At 41.8% G+C, this 24,471-nt stretch overlaps 1 protein-coding gene across 4 annotated transcripts in view; it reads left to right on the top strand.

The window, feature by feature from the left end:
* CASZ1 (castor zinc finger 1) overlaps window positions 1-24,471 on the top strand; it is a 200,750-nt gene that overhangs the window by 132,978 nt on the left and 43,301 nt on the right. For 2 of the 4 annotated variants that reach the window (XM_075839344.1, XM_075839341.1), the window contains exon 1: window positions 19,541-19,707. The exons of the other annotated variants lie outside the window; for them this stretch is intronic. In XM_075839344.1, the coding sequence (XP_075695459.1) occupies window positions 19,659-19,707 (49 nt within the window). In that variant the 5' untranslated portion in view covers window positions 19,541-19,658. Of the gene's footprint in view, window positions 1-19,540; window positions 19,708-24,471 lie in introns of those variants that run through there. 4 annotated transcript variants of the gene reach the window in all.

Below are 24,471 nucleotides of genomic sequence, written 5' to 3'. Positions count from 1 at the left end.
TTGTTTTTTGCGGGACGACTTGCAGTTTTTATTGGTACCATTTGAGAGTAGATGCGACTTTTTGATCACTTTTTATCACATTTTTTTTAAAGTCAGGATTAACAGAAAACAGCAATTTTTCCATTGTTTTTTATTTTATTTTTTACGGCGTTCACAGTGCGGGTTAAATAATGTAACAGCTTTATAGTCGGGGTCGTTACGGACGCGGCGATACCAAATATGTGTAACTTTTTTGCTTTATTGTAGTTTTTTTTAATAGTAAAGCACTTTGTAAGGGGAAAAAGTGGGTTTTTCATTTTTTTTGTTTCACTTTTTTTTTTTTATTAACTTTATTCAACTTTTTTACTTTATTACTAGTCCCACTAGGGGACTTCACTATCCTCCGATCGCTATTATAATACACTGCAATACTTTTGTATTGCAGTGTATTACTGCCTGTCCGTTTAAAACGGACAGGCATCTGCTAGGTCATGCCTGCGGCATGATCTAGCAGGCATTCGCTCCAGGCAGACCTGGGGGTCTTTATTAGACCCCCGGCTGCCATAGAAGACACAGACACTCGGCGATTTTATCTCTCCAAAACCATTCAGATGCGGTGCTCGCTGTGTGCACCGCATCTGAAGGGTTAAACGGGTGAGATCGATACTAATATCGATCTCACCTGGCAGAGCAGGGACGCCCCCAGCCCTCAGCTGCCTCTGGCAGCTGAGCAGGGAGATTTCACGGCTCCCTGCTCTGTTTACTTTATTCTACAGCAGCGACGTAGAATGGCGGCGCTCTAGAATAAAGCCCACTAATGACCGCCGTAAAAAGGCTTATCGGCGGTCATTAAGGGGTTAAAGAGGATCTGTGACTAGTTTATTAATTCTCCTAACTAATCTAATAGGCGCTATGATGCTGATAACTACAGTGTCATTTTTTTTCAAAAACTTGTATTTGCAAAGTTACGTACATTGTTCTAAATATGCTAATTTGTCTATACTTGCCAAATGGGAGGTGACTCTTCACTCTGGGCGGAGTAATGTTTTCTGTATGACGCTGTCCAATCAGCATCGAACAGTTCTCGTTCTAGCCCAGCAACACAGAGTGATCATATAGTATACAACTCCCATTCTAGACTGTGTTTTCACAGCTAGAACTGCGATCCTGGTGCCATATGAAAGATTAGAGTCTCATCTTTCATATGTCACCAGAACCACTGTTCTGGGTGGTCCACAACCTGAGATATGGCTATTTATAGTGATCCCCCTTCCCTGCAGCCTCAGTCTCTCACACTGTGTGAAGCAGCTTCATGCTGATAAGACAGCAGCTGGGAGGAGGCTCCACCTCAGGAGAATAGCTGCTGTTACCTCCCACTTGTCTAGTATAGACTCATTTGCATATTTGGGGAAAAAACTCATAACTTTTAAAATAATAAACTTTTGGGACACCATTTTCAGTAGCATTATCAGTGGGGCAGCACCTGTTAGATTAGCTAGGAGATTGGGCATTGCTAAACTGGAGACAGATCCTCTTTAAAAAAAATTATTCAAGGGTCTCCGTATGCCACTAGATTATTGTGTTTTGTTTCTCATTATTTGTCCAGCTAAACAGGAACTCCAAGTACCTCACCTTGCAAACATCCTTTTTATGTTTCTACTGATTTGCATTCTCACATTGACATTATGACACGTACAAATATACTTTGTGTAATATCACATAGTAAGAAATTTTAGCAGCAGCTATTGTTGCAGTTTGAGATATGCCATCGATGTTTCTAATTGACTAAATCCTAAGAAAAAGATTGTGAACATAGTCTCAGCTCGATCAAATCTCTTTCCTGACACCTTAAAAGGTCTAGATTGTACTTATCCTGATCATTGGGATCAGTCGGCTGGAACTCCCACTGGTCCCAAAACCAAATAGGATAGAAAGTGCTGCATAGTGTGATTTGTAGATAACAGTTAATGGTAGTAATCTTCTGGCTGGAGGAAACGGATCTGCACTCACCAGACAGAGTTAGGCTTCGTTCACATCTGTGCTAGGATCCCGTTCCGACTGAGCTTTCCGTCAGCTACGCTATTGATTCCGTCAAAACGACAGAACCCCTGCACAACTGAGACAAACAGAAACCATTGGCACCGGATCCGTCACCATTGAAATCAATAATGATGGAATTTTGGTTTCCGTTTGTGTCTGTCAGGGTCCAATGTCGGAACGGGACCCTAGCGCATATGTGAACGAAGCCTTACAGGCACAACTCTGTCACTGGTAGGTTGCTGCTCCACCCGCAGATCTCCTACACAGGACCAGGAAAAATCATTCAACAAAACAAATAAAGCCAGGGTTTAAAAGGCGCAACCAGTAAGGACCCTTTTACACGGGCCTATTATTGGGCAAACGAGCATTCAAGGAACACACATTCCTGATCATTGACCAGTGTAAACAGGGCAACGATCAGCCGATGAACGAGCAAATGCTCGTTTATTGGCTGATTAAGGCTATGTTCACACGGAGTATTTTGGGGGAGGAATATCTGCCTCAAAATTCCGTTTGGAACTTTGAGGCAGATATTCCTCTCCCTGCACGCCGATTTTCGCGCCGTTTTTCGCCCGCGGCCATTGAGCGCCGCGGGCATAAAACAGCGCGAAATACGCTTTCTCTGCCTCCCATTGAAGTCAATGGGAGGTCAGAGGCGGAAGCGCCCGAAGATAGGGCATGTCGCTTCTTTTTCCCGCGAGGCAGTTTTACTGCTCGCAGGAAAAAGACGCCGACGCCTCCCATTGAAATCAATGGGAGGCGTTCTCGGGCCGTTTTTGCGACGCGGTTTCCGCGTCAAAAAACTCGGCAAAATACCCCGTGTGAACATAGCCTTGTATAGTTTTAAATGCTGAAACGAATATCGTTGTCGACAGCACATCTCTGTGTAAACAGGAAGACGTGCTGCCAACATGATAGAAATGTATGAGGACAAGCGATCAGAGTAACAAGCACTCGTCACCATACATAGCACTTGTGAAAGGAGCAAACGAGCACCGATCGACGAGCTGCCTCGTTGATCGGCGCTCGTTTACACGGCCCACATCGGGCCCTGCAAGACCACCCTAAGTTAAGAAAAACGAAGAATCATAGTATCGTTAAAAATATTTGTTTGCCAACTAACAAAAGTGCTTCAAAATCGTTCTGACTTCTTCATCCGGTACCTCTGATAAAGTCAGAACAACTTCGAAACGTGTTTGCTCTTCTTACCTTACTACTTATATCCTGCCTTTTTTAGTTTTGTTGGATGATTTTTCTAAGGCTTATCTTGGTGCTATCAGTCACCCTCCACTGAAATTAATAAAAGTTAGGCCTCTTGCACATGACAGTGCTTTTGCGTCTTCAATTTATACGCATTTTTACGCATAAATCGCTGACCCATTAATTTCTATGGGAATCTATTTTATATTCCCATGCACACCATGTGGGGACCACAAATCTGGACCGCAAAAACTCAGGACAAGTCCTTTTACAGTACGGATTTGCGGATTCACCAATACTGGTGAATTGTTGAGGATCCTGGGTCCTGATCACACATGGATGCACAACAAAGGTTTGGACCGCAACGGACCCGTGGTTTTGCAGACTGCAAAACCAATGCGGTCGTGTGTATGAGGCCTTACAGATACTTATAAGGGCTCTAATTCACAGGTTTCTGTTATTCCCATTGATTTCCACTGAAAGCGACATCTTATGGTAGTATAAGCTATACTGGCCAAATGTATATAACACACCTTCGGAATTAGGAATGGATATGGCGGAAATGGCAGTACTACTACATCAAACACCTTTGGTATGAATTGACTCTGACCTAGGCATCCTCACTAAACACTGTTTCAAAATGTATTGGAAAACCTTCCCAAAAGAGTTAAGCAGCGGAGGTCAAACAACTCCATATTAATGTCCAAAGGTTTGAAACATGATGTCAAGGGAAAGAAGAATCAGAAGATAAGCCGATGCCAAGGGCGTCTAGTAGCGTCGTATTCCCCACTCTCCATTGAGTACACATGCTCGCTAGACTAAGCTTTCTAAGGTGTATGGTCATCTTTAGTTTGTGCTAGAAAACTGCCATCTGCAGGTAATTACAGTTTCATGAGAAGCGCCCCCCGCATCTCTGCCGTAGGTTCTAGAAGTTTCCAGTTAAGAAAAGAAGAATGAAAACCTTAAGTGTCGGAGCCATTGTGTCACGGACACTAACGGCGCCCAATAGAGCCCATAGATTTTAATGGGTTGAGTCAGGTTTTCGTGAGGCTGTCCGCCGGTTTCCGGGAAGGATTAGCGCAGCATGCTGTTATTTCTTCTGATGTTTTTCACCGGATCTGTGACAAATGCCCTTGCAGAGCCTTCGACGCAGATGTGTACAGAGCAATATGCAGTCAGCCTGCCGTCCACTACTTCAGCTCTGCCTCATCTGTACAGTGGTGAGGTTGTAGATCTGTCTGCGGTGATGTGCTGAGATTTGTTGCAAGAAAAAGGCACAACAGACAGCGAAATTTGGTGATTACTAGCGGCAGGAACTAAATAGCCCTGTAACTGGTATGAAGGTTAATTCATGGTCTGCTAAACACAGAAAATATGATAGGTTTGTCAGACAACAAAAAAAAGTATGGAGGAGAAAGGAGGGGGAATATACAAACTAATCCAAAGCCAGCGGCTGCTGTGCCGTAGCAAACAAATACACAGCCTCGCACATACACAGTGACAGTCCTGCGACGTTCTCTCTGTTCCATGTTGTTTGTTCGGTATAAAGAGACAGTGCTTAGATTTGCTCTCTTGCTTTGTAAACAACTGTAGACACAAGGCGTATTTAAGCAATAAAACTATAGATCCTCAGTAGCGTGAATACACCAAACCAGAACTCACTGCACACAGACATGAAGACCTTATGGTATTACCTTGTGTGTGCCAGCAGGTGAAGACCTAACCGGAAGACTACACAACGATCACTCACATACAATGAAATTCCTGTATATGCAAGGAAATGCGCTCAGTTATTATTGTTTCTTTCTGTAAATAGTAGAACACATACACGTCCATACAGCAGAGACTGGTTGGCCATGGATATCAAATAGCCATCACCTGGGCACTCATTAGGAAACCTCTATCTGACAAACACAAGCATGTTTATTTCAATGGGGAGAGGGGAATTAGCGGCTGCAATACACCATGCCCACCTCAGTCTTTCCCACATTGTCTGCCCCCATACGTATTAGCTCTACGACTGTCACTGCTAGCTGGGTCTAGAGGAAAGCAGTGGCAACATACCTCTGCTAGATAGTTTACTTCTTGCATCAGTGTATAAAAGGACATTATTGTGCCACACGCTGCATTCAAATTGGGTTCCAAGTGTCCGGTGTCCTGAGCTCAAGACGGTGGTAAACTTCAGGGCAGAGGCAGCTACGATGGTAGGATCCATTTAAAATTCAGAACAGATAAAATAAAAATACAAATGACAGTTAAAAGTTGTTATTTTTTAACATTTTATTGACTTCCTCATAGATTCATATACAAGACATTGCCATATTTAGTAACAGTCGGGTATTTATGTTGCATCCTTCATTCTTCTGGTGTGTGTAACGCCAGGTTTACATACATTCCAACTGAATGTGCCAGAGATGATTGGATTGGATGGACCCAATCATATCTGCCTGTATAGAGTCTATAATCCCACCATTGCGATCGCTAAACTGGTAATATGTTACGGTGGGAACAGTGTGCTAGTTTTATACAACAGTATTAATATGAAGATCACTGGAGTAAAGGCCCTTTCAAACTGGGCAATTATTGGGCAGATAAAAGAGTCCATAGGACGCTCATTCCCAATAATTGACCTGTGTAAACAGGGCAGCGATCAGCAGAAGAACGAGCAAACGTTCATCTGCTGATCGTGTTTTTAAAAAAAAACTGAAACCTTGTCGTTGTCGGCAGCGCATCTTGGTGTGTAAACAGGAGGACGCGCTGCTGATGTGATGATAATGTATGGGGACGAGCAATCTAAATAACGACCGCTCGTCCCCATACATAGCTCTTTGTGACAGAAGCAAACAAGCGCCGATCAACAAGCTGTCTCGTTGATCGGCGCTCGTTGCACCGGCCAAAATTGCTTGCACAAAATTTGTGCACGCCACCGATTAAATTAGGCGCATCTCTGGTCATCCATGTGCCTAATAAGGGAAATCTAGGCCAGTTACAAGAGAGCATGAATTCACACACTATAATTTACGCCAGCTTCCTGCGTAAATTATAGTAAATGAGTAACGCCACAACAGGCCACACCCCCTTCGCTAAGCCTCACCCAATTTTAAAAAAAGTGTATGAGGCGGCGGAAAAATGCAAAGCAAAAAAATTAAATCCATCTTTTCTACGTCGGAAATTTTTCTGGCATAGAGTGCTTAATAAACCCCCCCCCCATCTTTCTTTTTCCTATTCACGTAAAGACGATCTTTGAATGCAGCGCACATACATCTGTTCAGATCATCGTGATATCGATTGAGATACCGATAATAAATAGCGTAAACCTGTGCGGTGATCACTGTATTTTGCAACTGTCTTATTGCAAAACAGACTTAAGTTTGGGAGCTTTCAACTGAAACTGATTACTAATTCTGAAAGAAAGGCAAAGATTTAAACAGGAGAATCAAGTCCGACCAGTTTTATTTTTATTTGAAGAAAAAAAACAAAAAACCTTTACCAGTATAATTAATGTGTTTATTTGCTTGTTGCCAAATGCAACTGCCCAAACTCTGCGACATGAAACTGTGGGTGGAAGCAGGAGCCACGTAGGGAGCAGCAGATGGGAAACGTTGTGACGTATTAATGACATAAAGAAAGATGGCGGATGGTATAAAAGGTGACAATGGTAGATTACATATACGTTCTTTTATAGTTTGAATGGTAGCCAAGACACACTGACAAATGTAAACAGCAGCGTATACGTTACATGTTTGCTTTGACTCACTTGGTTTATTTCTTACAAGGACACTGTGGGCTATATGTCTCCAAGGAAGCCATCTTGACTTAACTCCTTAACGCCGAAGGACGGATATATCCGTCCTCAGCAGCTGCTAGTTCGCGCAGGAGGACGGATATATCCGTCCTGTGATCGCACGGGTACTGACACTGTACCCACGCGATCAGCGGCAGGAGCACGGCTGTTCTACACAGCCTGGCTCCTGCTGCAACTGCCGGAACCGAAGCGCGCTCCGATTCCGGCAGTTTAACCCATTAAATGCCGCTGTCAATAGTGACAGCGGCATTTAATGTGTTTGACAGAAGGGGGAACTCCCTCTGTCACCCGATCGGCGCCCCCGCAAACAAATCGCGGGTCGCCGTTGGGTTTCCATGACAGCCGGGGGTCTAACAAAGACCCCCAGGTCTGTCTTCAGCATCTGCCTGTTAGGCGATGCCGGAGGCATGACCTAATAGGTTGCCTGTCAGTTTTACACTGACAGGCAATAATGCTTTGGTATACGAAGTATACCAAAGCATTATATATGCGATCGGCACATCGCATAGTGAAGTCCCCTGGTGGGACTAAAAAAGAAATGTAAAACAGTTAAATAAAGTTTGTGAAAAAAAAAAAAAAAAAAATTACAGTCAAAGTCAAATAAAACTACTTTTTTGGCCCAAAAAGTGGTTTTATTTCGTAAAACGGTCAAAACAAATCACATATACACATATATGGTATCCCCGCGATCGTAACAACTTGACCAATAAAATTAACATATTAATTAAACCGCCGGATAAACAGCGTCCAAAAAAACCGCAAAAAACAACGGCAAAATTCTCTCTTTTCTCCCATTCCCCCCATAAAAAATAAAATAAAAGCTAATCTATAAGTCCCATGTACCCCAAAATTGTACTAATGAAAACTACACATTGTCCCGCAAAAATCAAGCCCACATACGGCCACATCGATGAAAAAAAAAAAAAATGACGGCTCTTGGAACGCGGCGATGCAAAAACAAGTAATTTTTTTCTAAAAGGGTTTTTATTGTGCAAACGTAGAAAAAACATATAAAACCTTTACATATTTGGTATCCGCGTAATCGTGCCGACCCATAGAATAAAGTTAACATGTTATTTACGCTGCACAGTAAACGGCGTAAATTTATAACGTGAAAATTAATGCTGGAATAGCTGCTTATTTTCAATTCTCTCCTAAAATAAAGTTAATAAAAGTTAATCAATATGTTATAAGCATCTAAAAATGGTACAATTACAAAATACAACTCGTCCCGCAAAAAACAAGCCCTTATACGGCTATATAGACGGAATAAAAAAAGAGTTACGACTCTTGGAATGCGACCGTGAAAAAACAAAAAATAATCCTTGGTCATTAACGTGCAAAATGGCCCGGTCATTAAGGGGTTAAAATATGTAGTCTCCTCACCAAAGGATTAGAATCTGGTAATCGTGGACTGACTGAGCTGTGAGTGTACAGATGATGGGAATAGTAGTGGCTTTGCTGGATGTGTAGCTGAACACCCCAGAAATAAAGATGATCATTGAGGGACTAGTAGTAATAACCTGTCTCAGTTGTCAGTAGACTGACGTGTAAATGAACCTTGGCTATTCACAATCCAGATGTGCGTTGATCTCCTAGTGACTAAAGGCCCTACCTATTACACGGACTGATGATCAGGCAAATGAGCATTCATATGAACGCTCGTTCCCGATCATTGCCCTGTGTAATAAGGTCAACGATCCGCCGATGGACGAGCAAACACTCGTTCATCGGCTGATCTGCTCTTTTATGCAGAAGTAAAAATCATAGTTGTCGGCAGCACATCTTGGTGTGTAATCAGGGAGATGCGCCGCCAACACGATGGAAATGCATGGGGACGAGTGATCGGAGTAACGATCGCTCGTCCCTATACATATCCAATCATTGCTCCGTGTGATAGGAGCAAACAAGTGGCAATCAACAAGCTGTCTCGTTGATCGGCGCTAGTTTACATAGCCCATGTTGGGCGTAAAATAGTAACGTAACAAGGTATAATGTTCTCATCCACAAATACAATAAATTTCACTGACTGGACTTTTTATCAATCATTATTATCCAATTTTTTTTTGCACTCTTGTGAGTTGTTGGGAGATTGTGTGGTTTTAGATATTTGACTTGGTTGTTTACACCTTGGGCACCAGTTGACCCCTAAATTCTGTTTAGTTTATTTTAGGTGTTTGGTCTGTTTTTAATCCCAGACAAGTATTTAACCCTTTAGTGACCACCAACACGCCTTTTCACGTCGGTCACTAAGGGGCCTTAGGCTAGGCCGTCACCTTTTTAGGGCGGCCCAGTCTAAGCCCTTCACGGGTGTCCCGGGGCTCGGCTGGCTAATGACAGTCTGGCTCCAACGACCGTGGCTGTTTAACCCGTTAAATGCCGCGGTCAATAGCGACCGCAGCATTTAACTTGTTTAGAGGGAGGGAGCTCCCCCTCTCACCCATCCGATGGGGTGCCTTGGCAGCCGGCGGCCTAATAAAAGCCCCCAGGTCTGCCCTGGGTATATACCTATTAGGACGTGCCGGGGGCACGTTCTAATAGATTGCCTGTCAGATTTACAGGCAATAATGCTTTGGTATACTAAGTATACCAAAGCATTATAGCAGCGATCTAAGATCGCATAGTTAAGTCACCTAGTGGGACTAAGAAAATAAGTAATGTGAAATAAAAATTACAGTAAAAAAAATAAATACATTTTTCTTCCATAAAAAGTGGTTTTATTTAGTAATAGTGTAAAAAATAAATAGAAGTACACATATATGGTATCGCCGCGACCGTAATGACCCAAACAATAAAGTTAATATGTAACTTAAACCGCAAGGTGAACACCGTAAAAAAAAAACATGGCGAAAGTGCTATTTTTTTCCATTGCCCCCCAAAAAGTCATAATAGTTAATCAATAAGTCCCATGTACCCCAAAACAGTACCAATCAAAACTATGTCTCGTCTCGCAAAAAACAAACCAAAAATCACTACATTGACGGAAAAATTTTAAAAAATACGGCTCTTGGAAAGCGACGATGCAAAACAAATAATTTTAGTTCAAAAGTGTTTTTATTGTACAAAAGTCGTAAAATATAAAAAGCCTCTACATATGTGGTATCGCCGTAATCGTACCGACCCATAGAATAAAGGTAACATGTTATTTACGCCGCACAGTGAACGGCGTCAATTTAAAACGCATAGAACAATGGCGGAATTTCAGGGTTTTGTTCTATTCCCCCGAAAAAAAGTTAATAGAAGTTAATCAAAAAATATGTACCCCAAAATGGTGCCATTAAATAGTACAACTAATCCGCAAAAAACAAGTCCTCATACAGCTATGTCGACGGAAAAATAAAAAAGTTATAGCTCTTTGAATGCTACTATAGAAAAACGAAAAAAAAAAAAAAAAAAGCTTGGTCATTAGGGCCTAAAATAGGCTGGTCACTAAGGGGTTAATACAGGACCCTATGTGGTGTCCTATACAGGGTGTTGGGAGGGTGTCTGCTGATTGAGACTCCCACATCAGCTTCAGCCATGGTCTCAAGGACTGCAGGTATCCATTGAAAACTAGATGCCCATCAATTTCAACGGATGCCCTGTACCCACAGTGGCTTTACAAGGAAAATAAAGACATTCGTTGTAGTTTCCCTGGCACTAACATTTGGACACACACTCCCAGATACTGGAGACGAGTACCCACCTGCTGCCCAGATCTGCTGGGCGCAGCACACAATATTATTAAAGGCCCTCGTTCTCATGGCCGATATCGGGCCGTCTAAAAGGACCTTATGGGATATCCAAGCCGGGGAGCCCCTTTTCGATAGATGGAATCAGATTATTTCAGCTCTCTAGATCCTCCCTGTAAAATCAATCATTCTAAAAACTTCCCTTGTTTTACGTAGTTTTGGAATGACTGGTTACTGTTGAATCTCGTCCGTTCTATATTTGATGGGATTTCACTGGCAAAACCCTGTGTATAATCCCGCTAATCTCGTGTAGGATTACAAATGACATCCATTCACCACAGAGAATTCTGACCTTTTCTCAGAAATTATTATTTATGTTCTAACACCGCAAACAATCTGTGCATCCTTGGCTCTTATCTCTCCCTTGTTTGCTGCCATGATGTTAGCAGTGAGAGCTCCGTATGTTACTCACTCAGATAGGAACTCTGATGTCACGGTGACCTCCGACACTGCCATGGGCTGATTGTAAATATGCGTAGTATGTGATGTAACAACTATAAAAAAAAAAACAAAGCTTATATAGAAATGTCATTGATAATGCAGCCCACGAACACAACATGAGTCCAATGATCATATGAGCTTACACTTTCTAACAGTGGAGACCCCCCCCCCCCAGAAAGTCTCCACCTATGACCATGAACTTGGAGGTGCGATTCGATAACCTTGACATAACTATTCATTTACGTATAGACAACGATGATGTTACAATTAGCGTTGTGCCTAAGGGCGCATACCCGAGGTGAAGCGACAGGTAAGGGTTAGGTTACACGGTGTCCTCATGCAGGGTACAGTGCCGGCATACTGACTACTGTAATTACAGGAGGACATGGAGACACTGTCACATTCAGATAAGAAGATGCAGGAACACAGCCATCCAAGGTCTCATGCTGTATTTTTCACTGAAATGCAAAGATGCACGTTTTTTTCGGGTCTTCAATTTAGCATTGGAGAATTTTATAATTTAGTAATTAAAATCTCTGATAGGCTTTAGAAATTGCAGCTAATTGAATTTAATGGGAAGATGATTTTCAATTTTATTTGATTATAGGGACCCCTGGCATTGGCATTTATGGGAAAAAAATGGAGAACGCACTGTGTGGGCTGGGATGGCAGAATTGAATTGGGGGTAATCTGATTTTCTCATCATGGCTTTCACTATAATTTTCCTATAATTTTCCATTAGATATCTAGTTTACAAATACTCACTAAGAAGCCTAGAGAAAGGAGGCTGCCAGCTAATAGGATTATAGAGACGGAGAGGCCAGTGTGCCAACTGCGCTTATGTAAACACACTGCCACGCCTTAGTACACAAAGACAGACTAACATACATGCACAAACTGGTACACACAGCTTATACACACTCTAGACCTATGTAGTGGCACAAGTCTACATGGTATAAGAGGATTCACACAGCGGAGAAGAACATTATTGAAAACACAGCAGGTTACCAATAATAAACAGCAAGGAACTCCGCCACATTCCCATTATTTCAGTGTATTTTGAGACTGCTCTTTCGTGCTTCCTTAATTAACTCCCGTTGAAGCATTTTTTTATTTTTTTTCAATAACGTTACATTTTTATATGTGATCTGTAATCAAAAGATGAGGCACCTAATTGTCCACTGTAAATTTTAAAAAAATTCAGGACCAGCATGATGTGAATGCAGTGACTGGACTGGTGTTCTGTTTTAGATTGTAGGCTTTGTTCACACCTAGTCAAAACCTTCCGTCTGAGGTATATGTCGAGAATATGTATATATCCAACGGAAGGGTCCGAGGTATGCCACTATATAGCCATACTTGGCGTATATATAGTAAAAAAAAAGTATGACGACACATACCACCATGACAAAGGTCAATGTACAATCTTTTGGCCTGCATCGATGAATGGGGGCCTAGAGCCAAGATCGGCATAGGTGTCGTCACTGTCCCGAACGTCTTCACATAAGATGCAAACACGGCCAAAGTTCTACATGTAAAAAAGTTACGTTTATACTCACTGGGGGAATATATTAAGACTGTCGTTTCAAACACCAGTCTTAACCCCTTAACGCCGAAGGACGGATATATCCGTCCTCAGCAGCTGCTAGTTCGCGCAGGAGGACGGATATATCCGTCCTGTGATCGCGCGGGTACTGACAGTTTACCCACGCGATCAGCGGCAGGAGCTCGGCTGTTATACACAGCCTGGCTCCTGCTGCAACTGCCGGAATCGAAGCGCGCGCCGATTCCGGCAGTTTAACCCATTAAATGCCGCTGTCAACAGTGACAGCGGCATTTAATGTGTTTGACAGAGGGGGGAACTCCCTCTGTCTCCCGATCGGCGCCCCCGCAAACAAATCGCGGGTCGCCGTCGGGTTTCCATGACAGCCGGGGGTCTAACAAAGACCCCCAGGTCTGTCTTCAGCATCTGCCTGTTAGGCGATGCCAGAGGCATGACCTAACAGGTTGCCTGTCAGTTTTACACTGACAGGCAATAATGCTTTGGTATACGAAGTATACCAAAGCATTATATATGCGATCGGCACATCGCATAGTGAAGTCCCCTGGTGGGACTAAAAAAAAAAAAGTAAAACAGTTAAATAAAGTTTGTGAAAAAAAAAATAAAAAAAATTACAGTCAAAGTCAAATAAAACTACTTTTTTGCCCCAAAAAGTGGTTTTATTTAATAAAACGGTCAAAACAAATCACACCTACACATATATGGTATCCCCGCGATCGTAACAACTTGACCAATAAAATCAACACATTAATTAAACCGCCGGATGAACGGCGTCCAAAGAAAACGCAAAAAACAACGGCAAAATTCTCTCTTTTCTCCCATTCCCCCCATAAAAAATAAAATAAAAGTTCATCTATAAGTCCTATGTACCCCAAAATAGTACTAATGAAAACTACACAGTGTCCCGCAAAAATCAATCCCACGTACGGCCACATCGACGGAAAAATAAAAAAATTACGCCTCTTGGAACGCGGCGATGCAAAAACAAGTAATTTTTTTCTAAAAGGGTTTTTATTGTGCAAACGTAGAAAAAACATATAAAACCTTTACACATTTGGTATCCCTGTAATCGTGCCGACCCATAGAATAAAGTTAACATGTTATTTACGCTGCATAGTAAACGGCGTAAATTTATAACGTGAAAATTAATGCTGGAATAGCTGCTTATTTTCAATTCTCTCCTAAAATAAAGTTAATAAAAGTTAATCAATATGTTATAAGCATCTAAAAATGGTACAATTACAAAATACAACTCGTCCCGGAAAAAACAAGCCCTTATACGGCTATGTCGACGGAATAAAAAAAGAGTTACGACTCTGGGAATGCGACCGTGGAAAAACAAAAAATAATCCTTGGTCATTAACGTGCAAAATGGCCCGGTCATTAAGGGGTTAAACTAATTTACGTCGGTGGGAAATAAGCAAACTTTATTAGGCGGTGCACACTTCTTAATAAATTTGCTGCATCTTTGGCTGGCTGTGCGAGCATGTGTCGATTTGCAGAATAAGTTACGCCAGAACCTGGTGTAAATTATGGTAAATCTGTTGTTCAGCCAGAGGCCCAAAACCTCTGGCTAAGCCCCACTAAAGTAAAAAGCCATACATTTTAGCGCAACTATGCACCCCCCTCCCCCACTAAGTAAAGCGCTAGATAGCTCTCCTCAGTGAGCAGTGGTCCAGTAGGCCCAGTAAGAGGTTGTCACCAGCTTCCCCTCTGCTCTATAGAGAAGACTCCTCTGCTTAATGTTGGGCATTAGCACACCGGTGTGCCAGACCGGTGCTTCCTCCCATGTTCCATGAGTCTTCTGCTCCCAAGATTTCACTTATAGTTCTGAAAAACGTCCCTCTTGTAGACCACAGCTAATGCCCGTGTTGGCCCTGACAACATAAGTGAGTAGGACAGTCGTGAGCCACATGGAAGTTTGTATAGGAATTACACCCAACTCATTGACAACACTGCTCGATTGTCCTAGCCAGTATAAGCTTCAACTGTGGCCTAAAGGAGCACAGTGGAGAAGATCTCTGCTATGGCCTAAAGGAGCACAGTGGAGAAGATCTCGGCTATGGCCTAAAGGAGCACAGTGGAGAAGATCTCGGCTATGGCCTAAAGGAGCACAGTGGAGAAGATCTCGGCTATGGCCTAAAGGAGCACAGTGGAGAAGATCTCGTCTATGGCCTAAAGGAGCACAGTGGAGAGGATCTCGGCTATGGCCTAATGGAGCACAGTGGAGAAGATCTCGGCTATGGCCTTACAGAGGCTCTGTCACCAGATTATAAGTGCCCTATCTCCTACATAATCTGATCGGCGCTGGAATGTAGATAACAGCAGTGGTTTTTATTTTGAAAAACGATCATTTTTGATTTAGTTTCTTAATGCCCAACTGGGCGTGTTTTTACTTTTGACCAAGTGGGTGTTGTAAAGAAGTGTATGAGGCTGACCAATCAGTGACCAATCAGTGACATACACTTCTCATTGTTCCAGCCCAGCTTCTTTCACTGCACAATCTCACTGTGCTGTGGATCATGCTGGGCTGGAACAATGAGAAGTGTATGTCACTGATTGGTCAGCCTCATACACTTCTTTACAACACCCACTTGGTCAAAAGTAAAAACCCGCCCAGTTGGGCATTAAGAAACTAAATAAAAAATGATCGTTTTTCAAAATAAAAACCACTGCTGTTATCTACATTCCAGCGCCGATCAGATTATGTAGGAGATAGGGCACTTATAATCTGGTGACAGAGCCTCTTTAAGGAGCACAGTGGAGAGTATCTCGGCTATGGCCTAAAGGAGCACAGGGGGAGGATCTTGAGTAGTTTTCTTCAGGTTAGTAAAACTTGGGGGCAAGTGGAGCTCCATAACGCAAGATTGATTTTCATTTTTCGCTTAGAGTTCCACTTTAAACTGGCACCTGCTTTAACGTGTAAATTCTAGTACATGATGTCAGGTTGATATTTCTACCCATAGAATTCTGGCCTGAAAACTCCAGTGTTCATGTCCGCTAGAGCAGTACTATAGTAAGAATGCTTTTCTTATCGCGTCATAGTAACTGTGCTTTCTCTTGGTGACACAGGTGAACAGTGTTTCCTATTTGTTTCAGTGTTATGCTGGCTGACAATATACTTATTTTAAAAGCCACAACTTCCGTATCAAAACACAAAACCAACTTGTAATGAAGTAAGAATAGGTAAAGGTGGCCATACACCATCAATAGCTGTTGGCTGACAGCTATTCCTAGGGAACTCCCCATACACATGCACGCTTGGTACGGCCAAACATGCATGTGTTTTCAATGGGTCAAGGGAAGTAAGCCGCTGGCAGACACCTATGGCGGCAGCTTATCTCCTCTCAGAACCTAAGGACTGGGCATTGAAATTCAACATGCCATGTAATCCGGCAAATAGATCCAGTTAAAGGGAAGTAACATAGTAATTCTAGACAAAGGACCAATGTGTGACCAGACGTGACATCACTGCAGCTCCCAGGGGTTGGAGCCACACGTATCATATTTATGGTAGATCCTTTCAATATCCTATAAATGTTAGTTGCAAAAATTGCAACATGTGAACATAGCCTTACAATGGCATCATAGTCGCTTCAGTGGCAGGAAGATTTGTGTCTTGATTGTCCAAGCCACCATTTTTCTAGCTGCAAATTTTTTGCGCCTCACTGGACCGTTTTGAAAAGCGCCTGGAAAAGTGAGTGTGCCTTAGCAAAATGGGGTGGGACTTAAAATGTGCCAAATTACAGCACGAAATATCGATCTAAAGTAAGCCAACCAAGAGGTGGTGTAAGGAATAGAAAAGTGTCTAACATGTCTAGCAAGATGCATCAAATTTAACATACAGCATACACTACTGTGATACATTTGGTGCATCTTTTCCCTGCCTGGTTACTTTAAATCCCTTCACTGGTGCCTATCAATTGCAAAGGCCTATTGAAGGCCTCCAGGTCTGCCATCAGTTCTTGATTATTAAATTAAGCCTTGCCAGAGGAAGGGCTTCATAGTAGGGCACAAATAAAGGCAATACATAAACACTAAATGTAAAGTCCCCTAGGTGGACTAAAAAAAAATGTAGTAACATTTTTAAAAATAAAAAAAAAACATTCCCATTTTTTTTGCAAAAAATGATGGAAGCAATAAAAAAAAGTAATATCACAGTATTTAACGCGCTGGTTGAACGCCATTGGAAACAAATTCACAATGGCAGAATTGCTGTTTTTTGGTCAACTCGCCTTCCCCAAAAAAAAATTAGGAAAAAAAATAGAATAAAAAGTGATCAAAAAGTCTCATGTGCCTCAAAAGGGTACCAATAAAAAGTACAGCTTGCCCTGTAAAAAACAAGCCCTCACACCGCTCAATCAACGTAAAAATAAAACGTTTTGAGTGTCAGAATATGATGCAACAAAACAGTTGAACTGTTTTTATTTTGTAAAAGTAGTAAAAGATGAAAAAAAAAAATTACAATCTACTGCACAGTGAACGCCGTAAAAACAATGAAGGGATTGCCGGCTTTTTTTCTGTTCCACCTCACACAATATACTTTAACAGTTCTCAAGTGAAAAACTGGTGTCTCCAAGGGGTTAATCTGTCTAGGACTTAGGCCCCATGCACACGACCGTAAAAAATCTCCGTAATTGTGGACCGCAATACGGTCCGCAATTACGGACCTGTTCAGTTCTATCGGCCGCGGACGCCTTTTCGTATCGCTACGGAAGGGTGTTCGTGCCATAGAACTGTGCCGTGAATTATGGAGCATGTCCTACTTTTTGTATTTTACGGGCCGTGCTCCCATACTTTGTATGGGAGAACGGCCCGAAAATGCGGGCTGCCTAAGGCCCCATGCACACGACCGTGCCTGTGATCACAATCACAAAGTATGGGAGCACGGCCCGTAAAACGCAAAAGATAGGACATGTCCTATCTTTTGCGGTACACTTGTACGGCCTGGACACCTTCCCGTAAATAAACATTAGACAATCCTTTTAACTTTGAAAAGTTCCTAAAAAATAAAATGATCACCGGTATCTTGCTGCTGTGAACCTCAATATTTATCTGTAATCTGTGGGGGAATACGGTAGTATCTGCAGCGCCACCACAGGGTAAATAAAGTATTACATGGTGCCCACTGACATCAATTGTGTAATGCACGGATATGCCAGGTCTGTGAGAGAGACTCTTATTGTAGCCACTCTCCCTTCTGGATAATAGATGGAGCTCCAAAATAAAAGACTGTGAATGCCCTGATAACGTATTTGAAAATAGGTTCCAACCCCTTTAAGGGGTATTCTGGCCAAAACCATGTCTGGCATTCCACAGGCTATGTCATCAATATGTGGTAGGTGGGGGTCTCGTGCCCCCAGGCATGCTTGGCTGTCTCAATAAGTACTATAAACGTGTACGGAGAAGCCATGTATCAGTTCTGCTCCTGTCCTCCTATTTGCTGCTGCCACTGGGCCGCCAAGGCTTTTTGAGGTGGGGATCTCATAGGTGTGTCCCCCACTTATGATTTATGGCAAAATCTTTAGATATCCTGTAAATGGTTTTGGTATGAATACCCTCTAAATGAATCCTTCAGTTATACAAAATAAAGAGGAACACCAACCCCTATGACATACGCAGCACACCCATTACACACTGACATAACTAGAAAAAGTAGTGAACATTCTAGGTGGTTCCATCTTTTGGATGCAGGTGAATTATTTATTGTCCTGTCACTGATTCTCGATTGACAACTTTATATCTGCACAAAGACTTCAATGACAGATGTAAAGTGATCAGCCTCTAATGTCATAATACAGGATGTTGTGGTCTTCGTTATAACCCTGTGTGAAAACGGAAATAAAGAAGGTAACATTACAGTATTGTGAGACCGGGGAATGACAATGTCTACACAAGTAGCCGACTTCTGCCCACTTTTCCAGTATAGGGTATATATTCATAGAAACTCATGGATTGTCATTTGCAGAATATTTTTTCCATCTACCCTAAATTTCTGTGGGCAACAAAGATTAAACACCGTTTATCCCCATGTATTTATTTGACAAAGTGCTCGGGGGATAGATTATTATAATGTAATCTCTTAGTGAGATTTTTCTCCACAGTTTGCAGGAAAGTATCTGCACCTGGATTTTATGCGTATTACAGACATTTGGAATTTATTAATGTCTCAGTAGAGCAGTAGATGTGGAAATGACTTCATTTTGCCATCTTTTTTAATTGTTGCTTTTTATCAAGTCTGGTTTACATTATTGGAAAGACATCTGTAATATTTCCTAATGATTGTATTTCTTCTCTTAGTCTGTGTTTTCCATTCTAGTTGATAATTTCAGCACTAAACACAACCTGTATGTTTCGATTTCCTGGCACTTTGTGTGATGGGTCAGTACAGGGCTCCTGTGGTGCTAGTGCAGTGGAGGACACTGGGACACTAGTAATGAGTGTGTCCTGTGTGTTTGGGAATGTCTTGTGCCGCCTCCGCTATCAGGGACTCCATGCTCTGGGAACAAGCCTGTGTAGCAGGAAGGACAGCCCCTGAGAGAGCGACACACTGATAGGGCAGCCTGAGTCTCTGTGACTGGGCTTGTGTGTGTGTGTTTTTTTTTTCTCCTTGCAAACTCCATGCTGGGAGCTCATTCACTTCACATCTACCTCTGAGGCAGCGCCGTTCAGAGGGAAGCATACACATACAGGGAAATGGGCAGGAACACTCTCTGATCTTTCACCTGCCCTCTAACCAGTTGGTAAGGCCAGGAGGAGGCGGTGCCATTTCTTCTGTGCCAATCCTAGCTTGCCCGCCTGCTCCACTGACAGAGCTCCCACAGACACACACAGTGACATCAGTCAAACAACTTGTGATCCGGGAAGCAAATCAGCCACAATTAGATACTAATTAAGTATTATGAAAGTTGATTATTTAAGTGAATTCAGCTTTGGATTCTCTGACTATGGTGAGTACCTGGCACTTGCTTGTCTCTTTTGATCCTAATATGTATTATAAGTTTTAATAAACGAGCTTTTGTGTGTTATTTGCATTGTGTTTCTTCCTGACTCACTGGTGTCGTTCCACTTTGATTACAGCTATTGTTTGTCTAGTTTCTGTTTAGCTTTATATAGTACAGTCAGACACCCCCATCCCATAATATATGGGCACTGATGCCTCAAAAAGTTTTATGCCTGTCACAGAGGGCACTGCATTGTGCAGAGTTACATGGTATACGATGCTAACACTTGGAGGGCTGTAGAAGTCGCTTTCGGTTCCTCTGGTGATTACAGAAGGACTTGGGACTATAGTAGTTCAGGCGAGGTGATCTCCGGCTGCCAGATCAGTGTCTTGTGTTTGTGTGGACTTATTGTGTAGCGGTGAGATTGTGGTTGTTATTACAATAGGCTGCCGTATTGTGTGACTTTTACAATGCTCTGGATGGCAGCGGAACTGCCTGACTGCAGTGCTGGGAGATGGTGTGAAGCAGAGGGGAGAGAGCGATGGTGTAGGGCAGCTCATTTCATGTTATTCTATCCCAGGTTCTGGTACTTCTGGTTTTATTTGTAAGAGTCTGTGTAACCTGATAGGAATGTCATTAATTTGGGACAAGGCAGTGGCTGCTGTGAGGAGTGATTATTATTGTAATTTAATATTTTATTTTTGGGAGGAACCCTGTTTCTCTTATGTGAAGGAAGCTCAGGTGGAGGTAGCATTGGGGGAGGAAGCAGGAGAGGGGGCAGTCAGCCGGTGGCGGTTGAACCTCGCAGGCATTGTCTGCAGAGACGGTTACAGCAGCACATGTGCTGAGGGGTTTCTGTGGTGACTGAGATCACACACAGGAGATCAAGGTTTCAGCTTTAAAACAAAAAACGGAATGGAGTCTCTAAATCCAAACATCATCCCATATAACACACTATTAAAGCCTGAGCACTCTTACTTTCTTTTCTCTACTTTTCTCTGGGACACAGAACTCTACGTTAGCACAGAGAACTCACAGAAATGTAAAAATGTTGCATTGGCTTAAGCAGCGCGATCACTGAACTTCCATGTATCATCTATTATTTATTAATGTGGCAGTGTGCACAGTTCTGGACAAACGACTTAAGTGGCCGTGAGTGATGGATATGTTCAGTGTCAAAGACACAGACCCCGAGCGAGCGTCATCTGTGCAACATGTGTCTCTCCAGTTGTCGGACTACAACTCTCATTGTATATGCAGATTAGTTAGAATGTGCTGTAAAGGTGACAAGTGTATGTAGCCACACAATTTGATGGTTGAACTCTATTCTGGCTTTAGCTGGACAACACTGTAACAAACTTCTCTTTAATGTACATTCACTGTAATATCAGCATCAGTAGCATTGTTGTGTTACATTTTCTGCACATTTTCCTGAAACCGTTACAGTTAATGAGAACTATCAGCATAAAATATATATGTAAACGCTATTTAGAAGGCAAAAGATAATTTTCCATTATATAAATTCTACTCTTGTGAGATAAATAATGTTCTTGCCAGGATGAGGAGCTGGATTTACCCCTGTGGTGTGTGACAAGGATGAAGGTTGAGGAATTCTGGGCCTAGGTCCACACATGTCCCTTATCATCTCATTTTCCTGCAGTTCACAAAACACGTTCAGTGCATCGCTGTCAGCAGTAAAAGATGCCACTGTCGTCCCTAACTCACCAGGCCCCAAGATGACAGCAAATTTACATTTTTTAATTAAACGAGTGCCGAGATATTTTTTTTCCCTGTGCTTTACGAGAGGGCTGGGTTATGCAAATTAAATGGTTGTGTACCAAAGATTAGAAGAGTTGGAAAATAAATTTTGTGAACACTGTCATGAAAAGGAGAGGAAGAAAAAAAAAAGTGACTGCTTTGCATTAGCCTCTTTTAGTCTGATTTCCCCAGAGGCTGGGAGGAGCTTGGAAGAGAAATTTACGTTATGTTGTCAATAGTCGCTTGCTTGTGTGTGACATCATACGTAAGTTTACAACATGACAAGTGCATAACATACACATTGTGTATATACGTTATACTACCGTCTGTTCATACCGGAATATTAAGGCTATATAATGTGGCTTTAAAATGATAACTTTTACTCCAGATTTTCACCTCATCAGAATTTTTCAGTTCAATATAATCGGACAGGAATTCTCTTTGATACATGGATATGGTCATCATTGGCTACAGACAAACAGTACCAGTTCACTGTATACGCCACCATACAATTTTCCCTGTATATATGCATCTTGATCATTCGCTGTCAAAATTTTAGACAGTTGTAGCAGTTTCACTAACTTACCCCCGGCATCTATATTACAATCGTTATTGAGAGCTCAAAAGGCTCCCCTTCAAATATACCAACAAAAGAAAAGTAGCAGTAACTTTGCCAACCTGTGTCCAGGGCGTAGCACGAGTATCAACCATGTCAGGCCTGATTATCATTAATGCACAAAACACTTTATAGTTCAGGAAGCTCTGTGTGTTCTATGTGTAATCCGGTCTCCTGAAATGGCAACAAGTGATGAAACTTGGTAAAATGCAGCTAAACTAGTGACCGTGTCTATATAAAAGGATCAGCAAAGTGGGTACTTGATACCATTAGAAACGTGATGGTTGATGCATTACAACATCCCATTGCCCAATATGCTGTATCCCTGCTGAGGTAGTGATCAGACCCCCCCAGATGAGCAGTGACAAGTCGCCGCCATATGGGGGGGTCATTACTTCTAGTGTTTGTGTTGTGGTGCTGGATGTATCACCGAATGTGTTTCTCTCAGAAGATGAGGTGACATGCGATGGAAAAGCAGATTATCGTGTCCAAACAAATATCAGCTCCAGTTCCGCCTCCTGTTTACAGGTTGTCCGGGCCTGAGGGTGGAATTAACGGCATACAAGGCTCTGGCTCTGTTACAGGTGGGACCAAGGGAAGTGGCTTCAGGTAGTTAGAAGGAGATTTGAAGTTACCTTAGGTACAAGATTTGTTTACATTTTACGAACCGTTTTCTAAACACCGCACCCAGAGAGAACATTAAAAACGATAGAAAATGTAGCTTTATCTCAACCCTGTCAAACGAAAAGGAATGTGTATTGTATCTGATTTGCTGCAAGGTTAATCAAGCGCTTCAGACAGCAATACACAGAAGTCTAAAAACTTATTCTTTCATGTTTTGTGTAACTATTTAATGTGTTAACTAGTCAAAACCTCTAACAATGAAAAAAAAAAACATAAGTTATTAAAAGAGACACAAAGCAATAATCCTGAGCCTCAAAATTTCAAGACACTTTCTGTGGACACTTTGGAGTCAGTAAACCAGTGAGACTACAAGCAACAGCGACTCGTACATCTGCTGACTTGTAAATTGTGGATTGCCTTTTTCACACATATTTATCATTGGTGCAGAGAAGTCCAGTTCTCATAAAACATTTTCATGTTTATCATAATCTGTTTTTCCCACTGCCAGAAGCTCTTCATTTGAAAGCTTTTAGGAAGTAGAAAATGAAAACTTGACAAGGAAAGTAATTGCAAGAGTCTTGGCCTGAATTACCTTACTCTCCATAGAAGGGAATGTGGCGCCCCCTATGAATCTCCTGCATCCAAGTGAAGGTTTACAGTGAAACTATCGTAATGAGTAAAGAACCGTAAAAAAGCAAAATGATGTAAATGTGGCCCATAAATGAGCGGTGGACTGCACCCTTATCCTGATCCTATGCTTAGTTCCTGGCAACATCTGTATTTTTTGTGATACGACAGAACGTCAATAAAGATATAGCTAAAACTCTATGTAACAATGGAGATCTATTATTATCTAAAACGCTATTCTTCATTTCATCTCGAGGCAATCCATGGTTCACCGATGTGTAACATAAAAAAGAAGTGCCATAAACCTGTGGTTTCTACAGAATATTAAATATTAATAAATAGTAATAAACATAAAAATATATTTCCTTGCTTTATCATGTAAAGTGGTCAATTAGATATGTATAAAGCCGGGCATCCGTACAAAAATCTAACATTAACGGGAAAAAAAGTAATAAAAAAAACAAAAAAACTTTATCAGCGCAATTGACTCTAGAGGCATTTTTTGCTGCATACATGGAGGCATAGAACAGATGTAACGGTCCCGACCAAGGTGTGGAGTGTGACCATATCCAAAAACATTTATAAGAATTGGAACTATAAGAACTTGGAAGCAACAAATCACCAATTAATAAATATATATTATATATTTTTTTGAATATATACACATACATACATATATACACATACATACATATATACACATACATACATATATAATTATATATATATATATAGTTAGTGTGTGTGACAAGAGGAAATTAACCCCAAACAACTCCTTTACGTGTTGACCCTATAGGTGTTGTAGTGGCTGACATTTTCTGTTGTACATCTGATTTCAAGTGGAACTGCGCTTTATTTGTTCATTTTTGGAAGGCAGCTTATCTTATTATTTTATGGTCTGAAGAGTAAGAACATATTCTCTATATCACTTAGTGAAGGGCAGCAGGAGATATCTTATGAAATAATGATTGCAGGGAACCAGCTGTCAGTTTGAGCTTCTGGGGAGGGGGGAACAAGCTGACTTTGTTCTGTAACTGAATAAAAAAAAAAAAAATTTTAAAAAAAGTGTGACACTTGATCAGTGCTGGAGAGCTGGGGACACCTGTTAGCTGGGCCTGTAAGATCATGAAGGAGGGGCTCGTATA

The sequence above is a fragment of the Rhinoderma darwinii genome, chromosome 10 (assembly GCF_050947455.1).
Source record: "Rhinoderma darwinii isolate aRhiDar2 chromosome 10, aRhiDar2.hap1, whole genome shotgun sequence".
Taxonomy (NCBI): domain Eukaryota; kingdom Metazoa; phylum Chordata; class Amphibia; order Anura; family Rhinodermatidae; genus Rhinoderma; species Rhinoderma darwinii.
Note: the sequence above shows the minus strand (reverse complement) of the source record. Positions and strands in the feature narration are given on the sequence as shown.